Source organism: Leucoraja erinacea, chromosome 9, assembly GCF_028641065.1.
Source record: "Leucoraja erinacea ecotype New England chromosome 9, Leri_hhj_1, whole genome shotgun sequence".
In the NCBI taxonomy this organism is placed as follows: domain Eukaryota; kingdom Metazoa; phylum Chordata; class Chondrichthyes; order Rajiformes; family Rajidae; genus Leucoraja; species Leucoraja erinaceus.
Genome location: NC_073385.1, coordinates 10,091,749 through 10,113,143, shown reverse-complemented (window position 1 = coordinate 10,113,143; position 21,395 = coordinate 10,091,749). Strand labels below are relative to the sequence as shown.

At 44.7% G+C, this 21,395-nt stretch overlaps 1 protein-coding gene across 1 annotated transcript in view; it reads right to left on the bottom strand.

Moving 5' to 3' along the window:
* Positions 1–5,680: 5,680 nt before the first annotated feature.
* Positions 5,681–21,395, bottom strand: part of fbln5 (fibulin 5) — a 77,099-nt gene continuing 61,384 nt past the window's right edge. The window contains exons 8-11 of the mRNA XM_055640113.1: positions 20,302–20,424; positions 13,894–14,020; positions 12,124–12,319; positions 5,681–10,707 (exon numbers count right to left, since the gene is read on the bottom strand). Coding sequence (XP_055496088.1) covers positions 10,546–10,707; positions 12,124–12,319; positions 13,894–14,020; positions 20,302–20,424 — 608 coding nt within the window. The 3' untranslated portion in view covers positions 5,681–10,545. The remainder of the gene's footprint in view (positions 10,708–12,123; positions 12,320–13,893; positions 14,021–20,301; positions 20,425–21,395) is intronic.

Genomic DNA, 21,395 nt, shown 5'->3' with positions numbered 1-21,395 from the left:
AAATTAAGTCAGACTGGTCAGTAGAATAACCAGTACATCAACTGCTTGACTGACAATGGAGGTCGATTTGATTTGAATGAAAGGGAATCGCATACCTGCCTGAAAAGTCAAGAACCAGTTCTTACTTTCTCAACAAGGAAACCCAGACAAGGGAGATCACCTTTACGTGGATTTCCTTGTTGAAAAAAAAGATAAATAAAAGATGCTGGAAACACATATGTAAAAAGTGCTGATGAAGAAACTTTGACCTGAAACATCAACTAGACAAGTTGGGTCCGAAGCACTTGTTTCCGTGCTGGATATTTCTCTGACTCTATGCCTCTGTTTGTCTCTCCACGGATGCTGCCCGGCCTGCTGAGTGCTTCCAGAATGTTGTTTTTAGTTCAGATTTTCAGCATCAGCGGTATTTTGAGTTACAATCTTGTTTAGAGGAAGTGTTCCTCACACAATTACATCCAGCTTTAAGGGGGTTTCCAACTTTTCCAAAGGGGGAGCAAGGAGGAAGAAGATTGAACTTTACTGTTTTCCATCACAGTGAGGAATGTGGAATCCACTGTGGTGGATGTGTTAACTTTTATATGGTTGTGTGCCTTGTTGCTTTTCACTTAGTATGGCTGTATGGTAACTCAAATTTCACTGTACCTTAACTGGTACAATAAACTGACCTTGAAACCCTTGAAACCTTGAACTTAGTTGTTGCCTGGGAAACGGCAGGCAGTGAGGAGAACTTCTGAGAACATTCCGTATGATGGCACTTTGCTTGGGATATTGATAGAGATCAGGCAAGAGAATTAGACGGAATATATAAAGGATATGAATCATTTGCAGGCAGATGAGACTAGTCTAACTTGGCAGCATGTTCAACACAGACATTGTGGGAAGGGGCCTGTTCCAGTATTGTACTTTAGTTTAGTTTAGAGATACTGCATGAAAACAGGCCCATTGGCCCACCGAACCTGTGCTGACCAGCGATCACCCCGTACGTTAGCACTGTCCTACACATGAGGGATAATTTACAATCTTTACCAAAGTAAATTAACCTACAAACCTGTTTGTTTTTGGAGCGTGGGAGGAAACTTGATCACCCGGGGTCACAGGGAGAATGTACAAACTCCGTACGGACAGTACCCGTAGTCAGGATCAAACTCGGGTCTCTGGCACTGTAAAGGGCCTATCCCACTTAGGCTATTTTTAGGCTACTGCCAGCGACTGTCATAGTTGTAGCAGGTTGTTGCCGAGAAACAGACGACTGGACCCTCCATCAACATAAAATTTGAAATAGAATCATTACTTTAACAACAAAAAAAAACAAAGTCAGCACCAGTGACAACCTACGTTACCTAGCAACAACCAACGTTAACCTGGCGACAACTACGACAGCACCTACGTCAGGAGAAGTCAAGCTACGCTCATTGGCATCAAACCAACTGTCACCGACTGTCTCCGAAGATTTTTCAGCTTGTTGAAAATCCAGCGGCGACCAGGAAGACACTACGACTCTTTGGGCAACTGAGGAGACTACTCACGACCATACAGGCGTCACCCCAGCGACCATGTAGCGACAGCCTAGTCGCCTGTAGTCGCCTAAAATAATCGCCTAAGTGGGACAAGGCCCTTAAGGAAGCAGGACATGACTTCAGAATTAAGGGACAGAAGTTTAGGGGTAATATGGGGGGGAACTTCTTTACTCAGAGAGTGGTAGCGGTGTGGAATGAGCTTCCAGTGGAAGTGGTGGAGGCAGGTTCATTGGTATCATTTAAAAATAAATTGGAGAGGCATATGGATGAGAAGGGAATGGAGGGTTATGGTATGAGTGCAGGCAGGTGGGACTAAGGGGAAAAAAAATTTGTTCGGCACGGACTTGTAGGGCCGAGATGGCCTGTTTCCGTGCTGTAATTGTTATATGGTTATATGGTTATATGGTTATAAGCAACTCTACCACTGCACCACCATGCCGCCCTTTTCTATGTTCCATGTAAGAGTGCGGCAGAGAAATGGCAAATGATTGGGAAACAGGCCTGCATCCAGAGAGAAGCAACAAGTCAGCATGAGACAAGAGGTTACAAGTCTTATTTCATAAAATCGTACAGTTGTGGATGTTTACAGGCAGCAGTGTGGTCTACAGCACTGGAATCCCAGGTTCAATCCTGACCTTACTGTGTGGAGTTTGAACATCATTTCCCTGTGTGCTCTAATTTCTTGCTTCATTCCAAAGATGTGCTGGCTGATAGAATCTGGAGAGAGTTAAGGGGACCGTGGACGGAAAAAAATGGGAATAGTGTAGGATTAGTTTAGTTTAGTCTAGCGTAGTTTAGTTTCAAAATACAGCGTGTAAACAGATTGTTTGGTCCACTGGGTCTGCACCGACCCACGATCACCTGTATACTACTTCTATGTTATCCCAGTTTTGAATCCAACATACTAGAGGCAATTTTACAGAAGCCAATCAACCTACCAACCTGCACATCTTTGGAATGTGGGACGAAACCAGAGCACCCGGAGAAAACCCACGGGGTGAACGTGCAAACTTGGTACAGTCAGGATTGCACCCAGGTCTCTGGTCCTGTAAAGCAGCACCTCTATCGCTGCGCCACCATGCCGCCCCTTTAGTGTAAGATTAATGTGAATAGGTACTTGCTGATGGTCACGGACCAGGTGGGCAGAAAGGCCTTTTTCCTTGCTTATCGACATTCATACCGCTGGGTTGTAAGCTGCCCAAGCGAAATATGAGGTGCTGTTCCTCCAATTTGTGTGTGTCTACTAGTGAAGGCAGAGTTTCCAATGACCTCTCAATACTCCGTATAGACTAAAAGACTGAAGGGAGGAGCAATAAATTCTACCTATGCTTCCTAAGTCATGTAGATCAGGCCTGCGTTGTTAAGGGAAAGTTAATATTCTTCACCACTTTCCGTTCTTCTTCTTCTTCTCCTCCTTCTCCTTCTCCTTCTCCTTCTTCTTCTCCTTCTCCTTCTCCTTCTCCTCTTTCTCCTTCTTCTCCTTCTCCTTCTCCTTCTCCTTCTCCTTCTCCTTCTCCTCCTTCTCCTTCTCCTCCTTCTTCTTGGCGGACCACGTGAAGGTTGCAATCTCCCACCCACCTCTTTGCCTAATGGGGAACATCATAAAGTATCAATTAGCAATAAGGCGTTGTAATGTTTGCATACAGATCTTCAGTTTCCCCTGCCGTGTAATGAAGAGGCCTAAATATTCAAATGAAAGTAAGAGCCACTTTTCAGCCTGCCTATTTTGGGTTGTGGAGGAAGGAACTGCAGATGCTGGTTTAAACCGAAGATAGACACGAAACACTGGAGTAACTCAGCGGGACAGGCAGCATCCCTGGACAGAAGGAATGGGTGACTTTTCAGGTCAAGACCCTTCTTCAGATGGTTGTGGTTTGCGTTGGTGACCAATTAATGAATCCTTAATTGGTCTTTTACGGTGGAAATGAACATCAGAGAACATAAGGCAAGAAAAAGCCATTCAAAGAACATGTACTGCATATATAAACACCCTTCAGTGTGGCGTTTTTCTCATGTATTATATTGTTCACAGCGTACTATGTTTACAAATTCTGTTGTGCTGCTGCGTGACTCTTGACAAGTTTCCTTCTCAGTGGTTTCCAGTACAGGTACATTGCTGTGTGCCACTTCCTCTAATGGATTGTGTCAGACTGATTTTTAATGCAGCTTATTCAGGTAAGTTCCTGTAAATTTCCTTGCACGTTGCCTTCCATGTGTTCTACAGAGCAATTGCTGCCAAACACAAAATTAGGTGGTTTCTCATTTCATGTTGGAATAAAAATTAGCATACCATAGGAGGAGTAATCTGGTATATTTGAAGGCCATTGCAAAAGTTCTACTGAAAATTATTATAAACATTTTAATACATAAGGAAATTTAATTACGTGGTAGGCCAAAGAAAGAAAGAAAGCAAGGCTCGATCTAAGGAGATAAAGTATCAGAGAGTCCTCAACATTAATCATTGCAGGGTTAAAGTAAAAACAGAAAATGCTGGAGATATTCAGCAGCTCAGGCTGAATCTGTGGGAAGAGAAACAGAATCAGTGCTTCATTCCAACTAAGGGTTTTCATTAATTTTGTTTCTCAATAACATTGCTGTACTCTGGAATGAGCCGAGCTTAACAGCACACCATTTTGGTGAAGGAATTTCCAACCCTGCTAGTCCAAGTCATTTGGTTTCATGCTTATCAAAAGGGAGGAGTACTCTGCCTTCAGACAAGGTGCCAAACCACCATCTCAAAACCATACGGTGCACTTCAAAGAGCAGAGGAGTTCTTCCTGATGTCTTTGTCAATATTAGTCCCTCAACAGAATAAAAAGATCAGCCAAATATCCTACCTTCATCTTTTCAGCTTGTGAATTAGCCCGTTTTCTTTTGTTAGCCTGATTAAACTCATCGAACATCCCTTCGGTCGAGAGTTTCACCTGATTCAATGCTTGGATTTGTACTCACCTCTCATAGGTAACACATAACCTTTCAACGCAGTTTGATAGTCTTCATTTCAATTTATCATTGAGATCTGTGTGCTGATAGGCAAAATTGATTTGCTATTTGGGAGCACACTCAAATATCATCCATGTACCGGTCTAAATGATTCTTAAATGTTGCCATGGGACATGCAAAGGTAGCGAGATACTATCAGAGAATTAGCGGCGGCACGGTGGCGGAGCGGTAGAGTTACAGCGTCAGAGATCCGGGTTCGATCCTGACTACGGGTGCTTTTCAGTACGGAGTTTGTACGTTCTACCCCGTCGCCACGTGGGTTTACACCGGTTTCCTCCCACACTCCAAAGATGTACAGGTTTGTAAGGTAAACGGTTTGGGTAAAATTGTAAATTATCCGGACACATATGTTTTCATTTATTTATAGATATTGTTTATGACATTTTATAAATATTTGTGTTTTTGTTTTTTGTATGCTGTTTCACATTTGCTTTTTATTCTTTTATTCTGTCCGAAATAAATAACTAATACAAGACTTCTCCCGCCCGAGTTGCGGGGTCGAAGAGCTCCTGGAGCGGGGCCTGACATCACTGCCCCGCGCGGCTTGGAATGGCCACGGGACTCTGCGAGCGCACGTCGGGGGCTCTAACATCAAGACCCAGTGTGCGACCTTGCACCACCCGGCGTGGCTTTAATGGCCGCGGGAAAATCGCCATTGCCAGCCGGGGGCTTTGACTTTGACTCTGACATCGGGGGGGGGGGGGGGAGTGCAGTGGAGAGATAAGTTTTTTTGGCCTTCCATCACAGCGATGTGATGGATGTTTATGTAAATTATGTTGTGTCTTGGGTCTATTTGTTTGTAATGTATGGCTGCAGAAACGGCATTTCGTTTGGACCTCAAGGGGTCCAAATGACAATTAAATTGAATTGAATCTTGAATCTCTTGAATCTCTTACATAAATAAATAAATAAATAAGTTCCCTAGTGCTTAGGATAGTGCTAAGTGTACGGAGTGATCGCTGGTCGGCACAGACTCGGTGGGCCAAAGGCCTGCTTCTGCGATGTATCTCTACAGTCTAAAAGTCTAAGTCAATAGCAAGATATTTTAAATTAATTTTACTAGTAGGGATTCCTGCTTCAAAAAGGAGCGTGGATGAAGCAGGGGATTAGAGGAAGTTGTTTTTCTGACTGAGTAATGAAGAAAAACATTGACAAGTGGCTGGGAGAGGTTTACAAACTTTATGGCCACATATCTTACACGTATACCATCATTAAAGAAAGACAGATTCACACACAGTTTTATAATATAAACAGTTTTATGAATTAAAAATCACATTCTGAACTTTACAAATTCAACATTTCAGGTATATTTTTTATTACTAATGCACCTTATTATATCCTGGCCAATATTCTGTCGTTTTTAAAGGAGGGAGAGATCAAAGGAACTGGCCACATCACAACATTGTGAAACAGCTCATCAAAGTACAGGTCCTCTTGGTTCCAGAGCCTTTCTGGATTATCCGTTTTGCCGGACCAACGGAGGTCACTGTCTTAGGGGGGGCCGACCGAGATACCGGTCCGCAAAGCTGGCTGCAGATGTCGGCAATGGGAACGGATCTGCCGGCGCCGGTTACTGGAAAATCGGTGGTGGACCTGTAATGAATATCATTCATTGCAACCTTGGCAGTGGTAAGCTATCCTCCCGGATCTTTTTGTCCCATCTGCAGTCTTCAGCAGAGTTGAAGCACTCCTTCTTCCAAAGTCAGGTGGGACTATTCGGTTCTAGTTTGATCTTTACCCAATTGCAACCATGGAATCCTCCACAAAGCTCCTTTGTCATTAGATTCAGATTACCAGCAGGGATCCACTCTTCAGCATCTCACATGCCCACCAATATTTACTGATGTCATTCAAAGGCATAATATTGAGGTTTCATGTGTCCATTGATGACACTTCTCCAGCACCCTTCTTGGTTCTGTCTCAGATTTGCCACCCTGTGTAGCTGATACTGAATGGCAAGTCCACTACAAATAAATACAGTGAAGTGTGAAGCCATTCCCTTTGGACCCTGTCACTCATTCAACTCCCTGGCCATTCAGTCCCAAATCAGAAAACTGTCTGATGCTAACTTGGACATCATTATAAGTTCACTTGTGTCCCCGAAACATTGCCCAACCCTATCATTGCCTTGGCTCGAATCCTACTGGAAGCACTTATCCATGACCTTATTAGCTCTGGTTACGATTATTAAAATGCTCTGCCTTTATTATGCTACATGTAAACCTGGGCAAAACTCCATAACTTCAAAACTCCAATTGCCTTTAATTTTCTTGCTCCAGGTCTCAGGCACAGGATGGCACAGTGGTGCAGTTGGTAGAGCACCAGAGACCCAGGTTTGATCCTGACTTTGGCTGTCTGTGTGGAGTTCGCAGGTTCTCCCTGTGAACCCGTGAGTTTCATCCAGGTTCTCTGGTTCCCTCCCACATCCCAAAGACGGGCGGGTTTTCTAGGTCATTTGCCCTCTGTAAATTGCCCCTAGTGTGTAGGGAGTGGATGGGAAAGTGGGAAAACATACAACCGGTGTGAATAGGTGATTGATGATCGGTGAGGATCCGGTGGGCCGAAGGTCCTGTTTCCATACTGTATCTCTAAACGACATTGTGCTTGCAGCTCTGACAGCACCTCTGAAGAAGGATCTCAACCCGAAATGTTGCCTATTCATGTTCTCCAGAGATGCTGCTTGACATTACTCCAGCACTCTGTGACGTCAATAGTCTTGCTCCCTATCACTATCCATGCATCCCCTATACCAATCTCCTCGTTTTCTACTGTCTGGTTCGCTGCTGCCAGAATGTAAGAACGTTTGAAGCTTTGTCGGCACCAGAAACATCTTTGTGCACTGCCTAGGGGAGGTCTGCTGTACGATCTTACCGGATTGTATGCAATAAAAAAATTGAACAATCACTAGGTGCATGCGACGAGAAACTATAATTGAAGGTATCATTGAATTGAATCTCACACACCCATAAACCTTCTAAGAACTCATGCGTAATGCTGATTTAAGAAAGCCGATCAGTGGAAACCATGTTTTCAGCACCAAAAGCTCTGGAAATCACATCCTCCAACTATTCGTCTCTACTCAGCGGGTTTTTAGAGGTTCTGATAAATCTATCCCTTTGTCCGAGCCTTTGTTCGCCAGCCCTGATATCGCTGCCAAATATGTCACTTCTCAACAATGCTGTTAAATGTCTTAGAACATTTCATTACTTTAGAGGTGGTTCATTACTGCAAGCTATTGTTAGTGTTGCTGCTTCACAATTTCAAAACCAACTTGTAAAAGGTATCAGATGAGAGGGAGAACTAAAGGAAATTGACACATTTAGGACATTAAGAATACATTGTTAGTTGGGTGAAATTAAATTCTCTAAGGGCGTGGAGGGGGTAATTATTCAGTTAGTTTAACCTATCTAGCTTCAATGACTTCAGTCTTTGAGTTATTCCAGGATCTAGGCCACTTGTTAATGCCCGAGGCAGCATGAAATAATGGTGGTAAAATAATATATTTAGTCATTGAGCTTTCTATGAGTCACCGAACACATGATCCAGTTTCTCAGTGTATCCGAGACTTTTAAAGGGTGGCACCAGGTTTCTGTGATTAATGTGGTTAAAAAAAATGAAAATAAAGATGCAGGAAAGCAATGGGTGTGGGCTTAAAGTCAAGCAAATAAGGCGGTAGAGGTGTCACGGTGTATGGAGTAGCATCAGAGGCCTGTTATCATATTACGAATAACACCATTGCATTTGACATTTATTACATGCAATTATCCGATTTCTGAATTTTTAATCGCAGGCCAAACATATATTAGTAACAGATATTAGTGGACATTGGTTCTCCCTCCCTAACCTCACAAGGTCATAAGTGATGGGGGTAGAATTAGGCCATTCGGCCCATCAAGTCTTCTCCGCCATTCAATCATGGCTGATCTATCTCTCCCTCTTCACCCGATTCTCCTGCCTTCTCCCCATTACCTCTGACACCCGTACTAATCAAGAATCTATCTCTTTCTGCCTTAAAAATGTTCACTGACGGCCTCCACAGCCTTCTGTGGCAAAGCATTTCACAGATTCACCACCCTCTGACCGAAGAAATTTCCCCTCACCTCTCTCCTAAAAGAATATTCTATGACCTCTAGTCCTAGACTCTCCCACTAGTGGAAACATCCTCTCCACATCCACTCTATTCAAGCCTTTCACTATTCTGTATGTTTCTGTATATCCCTCATGCCATACAATAAAGACACATTGTATCTGCTCTGGGTATCTGAAGGAGTAAACCAGCTACTTGCATTTGCTATTCCCCTCAATGCAAAAAATATTTTCTATTTAATTTTTTTTTAAGCCATCAGGTCTGCTTCTACTGTTCCTTCAGTCAACCTAATGCAGATTAGAATAACAAGATGATAAAGTTCTCCCATAGCATTGTGCACGGATTTCTTCAAGCTACAGCATCTTTAATAATGGGTGAGCCTTGTTAAAATGCTCCCAATGATCTGAGTATGGTACATTATACCGGCAAGCTTAAAAAACGACAATTTTTCTATGAGCATATTGGCGACACGAAAGCGCAGCAGTAGAGTTGCTGCCTCACAGCGCCAGAGACCTGGGTTCGATCCTGACTACGGGTGCTGTCTGTACGGAGTTTGTACATTCTCCCCGTGACTGCCTCAGTTTTCTCCTGGTGCTCCAGTTAGTTCCCACATTCCAAAAACATGCGGGTTTGTAGGTTAATTGTCTTCTGTAAATTGTCCCTGATGTGCAGGATAGAACTAGCATGTTGGTTGGTTGTTGGTTGTCGCAGACTTGGTGGGCCGATGGACCTAGTTCCCTCACTGTATCTCTAAACTAAACTAAACCTCCACCAAAGCTTCAGGTTTTGGAGCACTGGTGATGGACTTTACATTTTCCTTCTCTCCCTTAGAACACGTAGGTTATCTCCGGGTGCTCCGGTATCCTCCAAAGACGTGCAGGTTTTGTAGGTTAATTGGCTTCTGTAAATGGTCCCTAATGTGGAGAATAGAACTCGCGTCTGGGATCATTGCTGGTCGGCGTGGACTCGGTAGACCGTAGAACATGTTTCCATGCTGTATCTCCAAATGGAATTAAACTGAATAAAACAAAGTCCACAATTTATCAAGCCAACCCTTCAATTTGAGAATGCATCCAAGGATTGAGCATGGAGATGGGAGTGGGGAGATTGCAGTGTTATGTCGACACGGATAATCTCACAAATGAGAGGAATTTATCTTTCTGTTCTTCGCAGTCCAAAGCCTTGGACTAAAACCTTTAAAAGCACACCCTAGCCTTGTCATTGTATTCTGCCACTGTGTTGGTATCTCCGTTCTTTCATTGCTTCTAGGTCAAATCCCTGGAATTACCTAACTAATCCCATCAAGGTTGTTTTTTTAACTTTCGTAGAAACATAGAAACAGAGAAAATAGGTGCAGGAGTAGGCCATTCGGCCCTTCGAGCCTGCACCGCCATTCAATATGATCATGGCTGATCATCCAAAATCAGTACCCCATTCCTGCTTTCTCCCCATATCCCCTGATTCTGTTAGCCCCAAGAGCTATATCTAACTCTCTCTTGAATACATCAGGACCACAGCAATTGCAGAGAGGACAAACTAACCATCTTGTTAACGAGTGATGGACAGAAAAAAATGTGGCCTTAGCAGTGCCAGCTATATCACGAAACTCCAATATATATATTTAAAAAATCGCCCTTGACAATTGATTCTCCTTTGCCTTTCACACGCTGTTATTCTCATTGATGGACTAACAAGGGCTAGGAACATCACAATGCCTTCCTGTATATATCGCAGCATGAAGGCCTTGCATCTCTATTCATGGGCAGTTTTACAATAGCTCTGACCCAGCTGGAAAAAAAAAGCAGACAGAATTAAGAATCTACACAGTTGCAATATATTATCGAAAGCACCTTTCTGCCTTAGCAACATCAGAGAAACATTCACTCACAAAACGGACATCATTTGGAGAGCCACTTGGCCCTGGGAAACCTCAGGGCTTTAAAACGTGTACTCAGATATATAGATTGTCAGTCTGATCACCGAGCCCCCTCGAAAGTTGATGACGGTGTTGACGGTGACCATTTCCAGATCCAACACGACATCTCGAGGTCCTTGAATTGGACGGGTCATCACCACAGTGGCACTGACTGGCCCGGTTTGCTGCGAAGAAAGGCAAAGAAAACAAATTTAATCACAATATCAATAAACTCTCTAACATTGCACAGAAATTAAATTATACCAGCTGACCCAGGAAGCAGTAAAATCCATCTGGATGAAGTTTAAATGGAAGCAGAGAGTAGAGGAGGAGATGAGGCTAAAACTGTGTGGGGGCTAAAACTGTGAGATTAAAACAGGCCCTTCGGCCCACCGGGTCCGTGCTGGAATCAGAATAAATTGATAACTATTCATAAGTTTGAAAGTAGGGTCACCAAATTTTATTGGCTGTATATCTGCGACATATCCAACAGAACCTAATGAACCATCCTTTTCTCCATAGATGCTGCTTCACCTGCTGTGTTTCTCCAGCACATATATATACCTTTCATTTTTCCAACATCTGCAGTTCTTTCTTAAACATCTTTTTCTCCCAGCTCCCTTATAAGATTTTGAAACAAATTGAAACTAAAAAGCTGTAGGTATTTCCTCTCCATGATTGGTTGCCCCACAGGAGTGACCAGTAAATGAGACGGATTCTGAGACACCCCCGGGCCATGCTAGAAGGCTGGTATCATTAGTTGGGAACGTGCAAGGTGTATGCGCACCCAGGGAACAGTAAAATCCTTCTGGATGAAGTTTAAATGGTTGTTAAACTGGTGGGGGATATATTCTTGTGCAGGGTCTTGTGCTTATGCTTCTTAAACCAGCAGACACTGGTTTAAACCGAAGAGAGACACAAAAAGCTGGAGTAATTCAGCAGGTCAGGCAGCATCTCTGGAGAAAAGTCATAGGTAACGTTTTGGGGTTCAGAGATCTGAAGAAGGGCCTCGGCCCGAAACGCCACCACTTCCTTCTCTCCAGAGATGCTGCCTGACCCGTTGAGTTACTCCAGCTTTTGCGTCGATCTTCGAGAGTGGATTCTTGTTGCTTTTGAAAAGGCTGAAGATATTACCCTTGGCTTCAGAAACACAGAGAAATGATAGGTCCGTGAATGCTGATGATCAGGAGGTCAAAGAGGGGAGGGGATAGTGAAAGGCAGCTGTCAATCAGGCACACTAGGGAGTCACATAAACTGCCTTTGAAAAGCTGCAAGAAGAAAGCCCTTCATTCCACCGAGTCCGTGCCAACCAGCGATCACCCCGTACACTAGCACGATCCCACACACTAGGGACAATTTACAATTTACAGAAGCCATTTCGCCTACAAACTTGCACGTCTCTGGAGCGTGGGAGGAAACTGGAGCTCCTGGAGAAAACCCACAAGGTCACGTGGAGAACATGCAATCTCCCTACAGACAGCACCCGCAGTCAGGATCGAACCTGGGGTCCCTGGCGCAGTAAGGCAGCAACTCCACCGCGGTGCCACCGCCCCTATTTTCTATATCATTCCTCAGTGCAGCTGTAGGATCCAAGACCTTACCCTCATGTAGAACTCTCTGCCTTCATTCCCAGACTTGATCTGGAAGATGTAGTAGGCTCCAGGGTACCGAGCAGTGGCCTGCATCTGGAAGATGTCTGAGGGTACACTCCTGCTTGACACAATATCCATGTATTTGTAAAGGATGGTGAACGGCTGATCTGAACAACCAGGATTATCTGCATGGCACATGCAGCGACTGCAATGTGGAGGGAAGACAATCGTTACTGGGTTTCACAATGAATTCATACAGTCATAGAGTGATACAGTGTGGAAACAGTGTGCCCTTCAGCCCAACTTGCCCACACCAGCCAACACGCCCAAGCTACACCAGTCCCACCTGCCTGCGTTTGGCCCATATCTCACCAAACCTGTCCTATCAATGTACCAGTCTAACTGATTCTTAAAAATTGCAATAGTCCCAGCCTCAACTACCTCCTCAGGCAGCCTGTTCCATACACCCATCACCCTTTGTGTGAAAAGGTTACCCCTCAAATTCTGATTAAATATTTCCCCCTTCCCTTAAACCTACATCCTCTGGTCCTCAATTCCCCTACTCTGGCCAAGAGACTCTGGCCAAGAGACTCTGTCCATCGACCCGATCTATTCCTCATGATTTTAGACACCTCTACAAGACCATCCCTCATTAAAGGATCACTAGATGTCTACGTTTATTTGAGTCACTAAGAATATCTGCATTTTCCTAATAGTTAACCAGCACATGGAAATATCCCCTCCTTGCAAGTTCCAATCCCCACTCTGTGAATGACTTGAAGGAATATCAAAGTTCCTTTGTTGGGACAGAATCGTGGAACTCCCATTCCAACAGTAACTCCAATGTGAGCAAGTTCATTCACCAGACAGATTTCAGAGATCCAAAAAGCTTCCCACCAAATTCTAAAGGGCAATTAAGTTCATACGTGATTGGAGCAGAATTAAGCCAGTTGGCCCATCAAGTCTACTCCACCATTCAATCATGGCTGATCTATCATTCCCTCTCATTTTCCTGCCTTCTCCCCATAACCCCTGACAATTAAGGATGGATAATAGATGTTGGCTTTAGTTTAGTTTATGGTCACGCATAGCAAGGTAGTGTGAAAAGCTTCTTTGTTGCGTGCTAGCTCGCCAGTCAGCGGAAAGACTATGCATGATTACAATTGAGCCATCCACAGAAACAGATGCAGGAGAACGGGAATAATGTTTAGTGCAAGATAAAATCCAGTAAAATCTGATTAAAGATATTCTGAGCGTCTCCAATGTGGTAGAAGGTGCTCTCTGGTTGGTGAAAGGACCAGTGACGTTTCCATCCTGTGTTCAAATTTAAATAATTTAATATCTGGAAAGAAAGACAGCTGACAGTGTAAACAAGGGACAGTCTTTTAAGCTTTAAGGTGAAAGAAACTTTAAAGGAAACCTTTTTTTTAACACAGCGAGTGGTGAGAGCCTGGTGCACGCTGCCATGGATGTGCAGGGAATGGAGGGATATGGATTATGTGTAGGCAGATACGAGTTGGTCTTGGCATTGTGTTTGATACAGATACTGTGGGCCAAAGGGCTTCTTCCTCTGCTCTACTGTTCTATGTTCTAATTCCATGATGCGCTGGGTAGAGAATGCTATGTCTGGCTGTTGGAAATAAACCATTCAAAGTCATTATATAACACGCAAGAAACACCAGAAAGCATCATATTCAACCTTCCTGTTTTTTCACGGGTTAGTGTTCAATTTCAGCTGACACACTACTTTTCCATGCTTTTGTCCACCAGAGGTCTTACTTTTCATTCAGTTGTATGTAAGGATCCTGGCATTGCACCGGGTCCAGACATTTGTACGTCCCTGGGATATTGATGCAGATCTGTTCTTCCGTACATGTGTTGTTACCCGTTTCGCACTCATCGATATCTAAAGAACAGAAAATCTCAAATGTTATCCACACGCCTTGCTCTGCCGAACCCGCCCAGTAAATGCATAAATCTATGAGCGGCACAGTGGCGCAATGGTGAAACTGCTGCCTTCTAGTGCCAAAGTTGGGTTTGATCCTGACTACCCGTGCTGCCTGTGTGGAGTTTGCACGTTCTCCCTGTAACCGCAAGGGTTTTCTCCGAGTGCTCCGGTTTCCTCCAATGACATACAGGTTTGTAGGTTAATTGGCTTTGGTAAAATTGTAAATTGGCCCTAGTGTGTCGGATAGTGCTAGTGTACGGGGTGATCGCTGGTCGGAGTGGACTCAGTGGGCCAAAGGGACGGTTTCCACACTGTATCTCTAAACTTTAAAGTAAAGCTTCCTGCTTCAATCAAGACCATGGGTTTGACGCATCTGGTTGTAGACCCTCTGTGGAGACCACCTGATACGTGACGGATGCCTACTCTAGTTGGAACTAAACACATAGCACTTCAGCTAAGACCGACACAAAATGCTGCAGCAACTCAGCAGGTCAGGCAGCATCCCTGGAGAAAAGGAGTAGGTGATGTTTCGGGTTGAGACCCTTCTTCAGACTACAGAGTAGATTCACTTCAGATGTTTCTCTGTTAACTCCACGTTACTGTTCTCACCTTTCTCCATGGAGAAACTCCAACCAGGAACCCTGCTGATGTTGCTGAGATCCTGTCAACTACTTTGGGCAAATTATTGCCCTTTCCGAGCGAGGTGTGCGAATCACTGAGACTAACTTAGAAGGAAAGATGGCGGCGTTCCATTCATTTGGACAAGGAAAGGTTTCTTCCTTTCCTTTAAGGTGGACATTTTCCCTTCTACCTAGATGATCTTTCCATACGTTAAGCGGTCACTCTAGTTTACGAGTGTTTCCCCGCATGCACAGATTGTTTCCGTCCGCTATCCAGCTCATCAACTCTGGCCGTCGACAACTCTGATAGAATTTAGCCCCTGTTTGGAGACACAAGAGACTGCAGATGGTGGAGTATGGAGCAGAACACACAGGGCAGCGCGGTGGCACAGTGGTAGAGTTGCTGTCTTACAGCGCTTCTAGTGCCAGAGACACGGGTTCGATTCCGACTACGGGTTCTGTCTGTTCGGAGTTTGCACGTTCTCCCCATGACCTGCATGGGTTTTCTCCAAAATCTTCAGTTTCCTCCCACATTCCAAAGACGTGCAGGTTTGTAGATTAATTGTCTTGGGTTTGTATACTTGGTATAAGTGTAACTTGTCCCTAGTGTTAATGGGGATAGTGTTAACGTGCGGGAATCGCTGGTCGGTGGGGACCCGGTGGGCCGAAGGGCCTGTTTCCGCGCTGAATCTCTCGCCTGAACTAAACATGTTTCCCTGCTTTAAATCCCGTTTCTCGTAACAGCTGCTCTCTCAATCCTGCATGTTGTATTCCTTGCCCCCTTGCCATGTGTTTATTTTATCTCAAACGTCCACATCTTGGAGCCAACAATTTCAGATCCATCTAGTGTGTGTTGTGTCAAGTATTTGTTCATGCAGTTGTATCCAGAATTTGCCTGTTAGAGGCCACAGCATGCACCTCTTGAAGAAGAGTCTGAAGCAGGGTCTCAACCCGAATTGTCACCTATTCCTTTTCTCCAGAGATGCTGCCTGGTGCGCTGAGGTACTCCAGCACTGTGTCTCCCTCTTCCTCTCATGTTGGTCCATCTGGTGATTCTCAACAGAAAGTCTGCATTCCAACCAAAGTCAATATAACCTTCTCCCACCACTTATTATGAGCATCCAAATAGTAACTCAGCAGGTCAGGCAGCATCTCTGGAGAACGTGGATAGGCGACATTTCAGGTCGGAACCCTTCTTCAGAGTCTGAAAACATGGATTGATAATGCTTTGGGTCAGGACACTTCCTCGAACTCTGAATCAACTGCCAGAGCAGGTGTGGACAACAGATTTGCTTATTAGTGATGCCGCATGTAAAAAATATTGTGTTCAATGTTAGTCATCCTGCTACAGAGAGGATGTCGTTAAGCTGGGAAGAATGCAGTGAAGATTTATGAGGATGTTGCCGGAGGGGGCCTGAGCTACAGGGAGAGGTTGAGCAGGCTAGGAGATTATTTATTTGGAGCGCAGGAGGCTGAGGGATGATCAGGTGTATATGATCATGAGAGGTGTAGATAGGGTGAATGCACAGATTTTTTTTTACTCAGAGTACCCAGGGAATCAAGAGCCAGAAGACAGGTTTAAGGTGAGAGGGAAAAGATTTAAGAGGAACCTGAGGGGCAACTTTGTTTTACATAGAGGTTGCTGATTATATAGTTGAGGCAGGTATTATTACAACATTTAAAAGACATTTGGACAGGTACTTGGATATGTAGAGGAGTGTGGGCGAAGCGTAGGCAGGTGGGACTGGAGTAGATGGGGCATCTTGGTCGGCATTGACGAGATGGGCTGAAGGGTCTGTTTCCGAGCTGCCTGACTATGACCCTACAATGACATGCTTCCTACTCACCTACACAACAAGCCACAGTTCAAAGGCATTTAGGGTTGGGCAATGTCAGGGCTAATGTTGTCACGGCTGTTGACAGGGACAACCGTACCATTTACAAAGATGAAAATAACTCTGAGAATGCCTGGAATTCACCCTAACCTCTTTTTCGGAGTATCCTCTTCTCTATGCTGGGCCGTCATGTTTCAAGAATTGCAGTGCAGCTCCCTGACCAAAGGTTACGCCCCCGGGGAAAGAGGAAGAAAGATTCTAAGGGGAGTAAGAGGCAACCGTGGCTGACAACGGAAGTTAACGATGGACTAAAACTAAAAGAAAAGGTGTATAACATATCAAAGAGTAGTGGGAAGCCAGAGGATTGGGGAACTTTCAAAGGACACCAGTGGGGCAATACTGGGTGAAAAGATGAAGTACGAAGGTAAGCTCGCCAAGAATATAAAGAAGGATAGTAAAAACCTCTTTAGGTATGTTAAGAGAAAAATATTAGTAAAGATGAATGTGGGTCCCTTGAAGACAGAAACAGGTGAAATTATTATGGGGAACAAGGAAATGGCAGAAGAGTTGAACATGTACTTTGGTTCTGTCTTCAATAAGGAAGAAACAAACAATCTCCCAGATGTACTAGAGGACAGAGGATCTAGGGAGACAGAGCAACTGAAAGAAATTTGCATTAGGCGAGAAATAGTATTGAGTGGACTGATGGGGCTGAAGGCTGATAAATCTCTAGGGTCTGATGGTCTGCATCCCAGGAGGTGGCTTTAGAAATTGTGGATGCATTGGTGATCATTTTCCAATGTTCTATAGATTCAGGATCAGTTCCTGTGGATTGGACGGCAGCTAATATTATCCCACTTTTCAAGAAAGGAGCGAGAGAGAAAACGGAGAATTATAGACCAGTTAGCCAGGCATCAGTGGTGGGGAAGATGCTGGAGTCAAGTAATAACGGAGCAATTGGATAGCAATAAAAGGATTAGTCCAAGTCAACATGGATTTATGAAAGGGAAATCCTGCTTGACTAATCTTCTGGAATTTTTTGAGGACGTGACAAGTAAAATGGATGAAGGAGAGTCAGTGGATGTAGTGTATCTGGACTTTCAGAAATCCTTTGATAAGGTCCCACACAGGAGATTAGTGGGAAAGATTAGAGCACATGGTATTGGGGGTAGGGTATTGACATGGTTAGAGAATTGGTTGGCAGACAGGAACCAAAGAGTATGAATAAAAGGGTCCCGGTCAGAATGGAAGGCAGTGGCGAGTGGAGTGCCGCAAGGCTCGGTGCTGGGGCCGTAACTATTTACAATACATATTAATGATTTAGATGATGGGATTAAAAGTAACACTAGCAAATTTGCAGATGATAGAAAGCTGGGTGGCAGTGTGAACTGTGAAGAGCATGCTAGAAGGTTGCAGGGTGACCTGGACAGGTTAAGTGAGTGGGAAGATAGATGGCAGATGCAGTATAATGTAGTTAAAAATGTGAGGTTATCCACTTTGGCGGCAAGAACAAGGAAGCAGATTATTATCTCAGTGGTGTCCGATTAGGAAAAAGGGAGGTGCAACGAGACCTGGGTGTCCTTGTACACCAGTCACTGAAAGTAAACATGCAGGTACAGCAAACAATGAAGAAAGCTAATGGCATGTTGGCCTTCATAACAAGAGGATTTGAGTATAGGAGTAAAGAGTGTCCTTCTGCAGTTGTACAGGGCCCTGGTGAATCCACATCTGGAGTATTATGTGCAGTTTTGATCTCCTAATTTGAGGAAGGACATCCTTGTTATTGAGGCAGTGCAGCGTAGGTTCACGAAGTTAATCCCTGGGATGGTGGGACTGTCATATGAGGAAAGGTTGGAAAGACTGGGCTTGTATTCACTGGAATTTAGAAGGATGAGAGGGAATCTTATAGAAACATATAAAATTATAAAAGGACTGGACAAGCTAGGTGCAGGAAAAATGTTCCCAATGTTGGGGGAGTCCAGAACCAGGGGCCACAGTCTAAGAATTAAGGGGAGGCCATTTAAAACTGAGATGAGAAAAAACTTTTTCACCCAGAGAGGGGTGAATTTATGGAATTCTCTGCCGCAGAATGCAGTAGAGGCCAATTCACTGGATGAATTTAAAAGAGAGCTAGATACAGCTGTAGGGTCTACCGGAATAAAGTGATATGGGGAGAAGGCAGGCACGGGTTACTGATTGTGGATGATCAGCCATTATCACAATGAATGGCGGTGGGGGCTCAAAGGGCTAAATGGCCTCCTCCTGCACCTATTTTCTATGTTTCTATGAAAGCAATAAAATATCAAACAGTCACAGAGTCATGGAGTGCTACAGAGCGGAAACAGGCCCTTCAGGCCAACTTGCCCACACCGGCCAACATGTCACCAGCTACACTAGTCCCACCTGCCCGCGTTTGGTCCATATCCCTCCAGACCCGTTCTATCCATGTACCTGTCTAAGTGTTTCTTAAGCGTTTGTTTAATCCCAGCCTCAACTACCTCCTCTGGAAGCAGGCCATTGTTAGCTGTGGGCTAGGTGAGAATGAGTAGAGACAATGAGAGTCAATGACGACTTTGAAGCTGGTAAGACTTGGGTGGGGGAGGGATGGAGAGAGAGGGTAACTTGAAGTTAGAGAAATCAATATTCATACTGCTGGGTTGTGGTTACTGGCTGAGATCTAGCATTGGATGAAACAGTTGGGAAGGAATGACAAAAAATGCAGGAATAGCATCTTGAACATCTCTGCTGGTCAGGCAGCATATCTGGAGAAAATGGATAGGTGAAGTTTTGGGTCAGGGCCCTTCTTCAGTCTGAATGCAGAGGTGCAGGAAGGGAAAGCAAGAAAAAAGCAGGGCAAAGCAGGACAGGCAAAGGATGACATCAGGCAGGGCGGTTCCAATAGACCGATTGTTGGCTTGCGATGGTGTGATCTTAAGAGGGTTGCATTGTTGCGAACTGTGGAACTGGTTACCCAACTTTGGCGGTTTGGAAGAAATGGTTGATTGAGAAATATCAGTAAATTTAACAATTTCACTTGAGGGCAGCTTGTATTTTAAGGCCTCGAATTCCACATTTGCTCCTTTTTGGAACATTTTTCACCAACCCTCTGGTGAAATACTTGCTGGGGTATGACATTTATCAACTGGGAGGGGAATAATGAGAACACATTGTTGGCCCATGTGACTGGCCCTGAGTCATAGTCATACAGTGTGGAAACAGACCCTTCGGCCCAACTTGCCCACACCGCCCAACATGCCCCAACTCCACTGGTCCCCCCTGCCTGTGTTGGGCCCATATCCCTCTCAACCTGTCCTATCCATGTACTGTTCCTGTCTAAATGTTTCTTAAACTTTGCGATAGTACCTGTAAAGGTAGTGAGATACTAGCAGAGAACACGGTGGGTGGGGGGGGCACGGTGGCGCAGCGGTAGAGTTGCTGCCTAACAGCGGCAGAGAACCAGGTTCAACCATGACTATGGGTGCCATCTCTAGGGAGTTTGTACATTCTCCTCATGACCTGCGTGGGTTTTCCCCGGGATCTCCGTAAGAAGTAAGTCTTTGGCGTTTCCTCCCGCACCCCACAGACTTACAGGTTTTCAAGTTAATTGGCTTGGGGTATATTTGTAAACTGTTCCTAGTGTGTATAGGATAGCGTTAGTGTGCAGGGATTGCTGGTCGGCGCAGACTCGGTAGGCCAAAGGGCCTGTTTCAATTCAGTGTCTCTAAACTAACCTCAACTCAACTCAACGCACAACTTAACCAAGTCATATTGACTGTCCTTTTACCTTGACAGCTCCTGTTGTCACTGTACATGGTGTAGCCCTCTGGACAGATGCAGTAGTAATCGCCCGGCTCATTCACGCATTGGTGTTGGCAGAGAAACTCAGAGAAGCTGCATTCATTGATATCTAGAAGGGAGAGTAAATATCCGAGTCAGAAACTGACACCCACACACTGTTTTTGTTGCACACTCCAGACTTGTACCAGCTGCTTGTTTTCAATTGTGTTGCCCCAGCCACAACATGTTTCCCTGCAGCATCGGAGAACGAAGGGAGACCTGATAGAAGTATATAAGATTACGAGATGCATAGACATGGTAGACAGTCAGAACCTTTATTTCCAGGAAGGAAATGACAGAGAACGAAGGCCATAGCTTTAAGGTGAGAAGGACAATATTTTAAAGGAAAATACACACAAAATGTTGGAGTAACTCGGCAGGTCAGGTGGTATCTCTGGATAAAAAGGAATAGTTGACGTTTCAGGTCGAGACCCTCCTTCAGCCTTGAGTCTCTCAATTTACCAAAGCCAATTAACCTATAAACCTGCACGTCTTTGGGATGTGGCAGGAAACCAGAGCACCCAGAGAAAACTCAGGCAGTGACAGGGAGAGCATGCAAACTCTGTACGGACAGCACCTGCAGTCAGACCCTGGGTCTCAGAGCTGTAAGGTGACAATTCTACCGCTGTGCCACTGTGCTGCCCTGAGCTAATTGCACAGTGAGAGACCTCCCTCGAGAAGTGACTCACACAAGTAGACACCCAGATGTAATCCTGGTGTGAGATGAAACTGCACCAAAATCCCAAAACTCCACTCCCAGTTAAGGGCCATTCAGCCCTTCGAGCCAGCACCGTCATTCAATGTGATCATGGCTGTTCATCCACAATTCATAGCCCGTTCCTGCCTTCTCCCCATATCTCTAAGAGCTCTATCTAACTCTCTCTTGAAAGCATCCAGAGAATTGGCCTCCACTGCCTTTTGAGGCAGAGAATTCCACAAATTCACAACTCTCTGTGAAAAAGTTTTTCCTCATCTCTGTTCTAAATGGCTTACCTCTTTATTCTTAAACTGTGGCCCCTGGTTCTGGACTCCCCCAACATC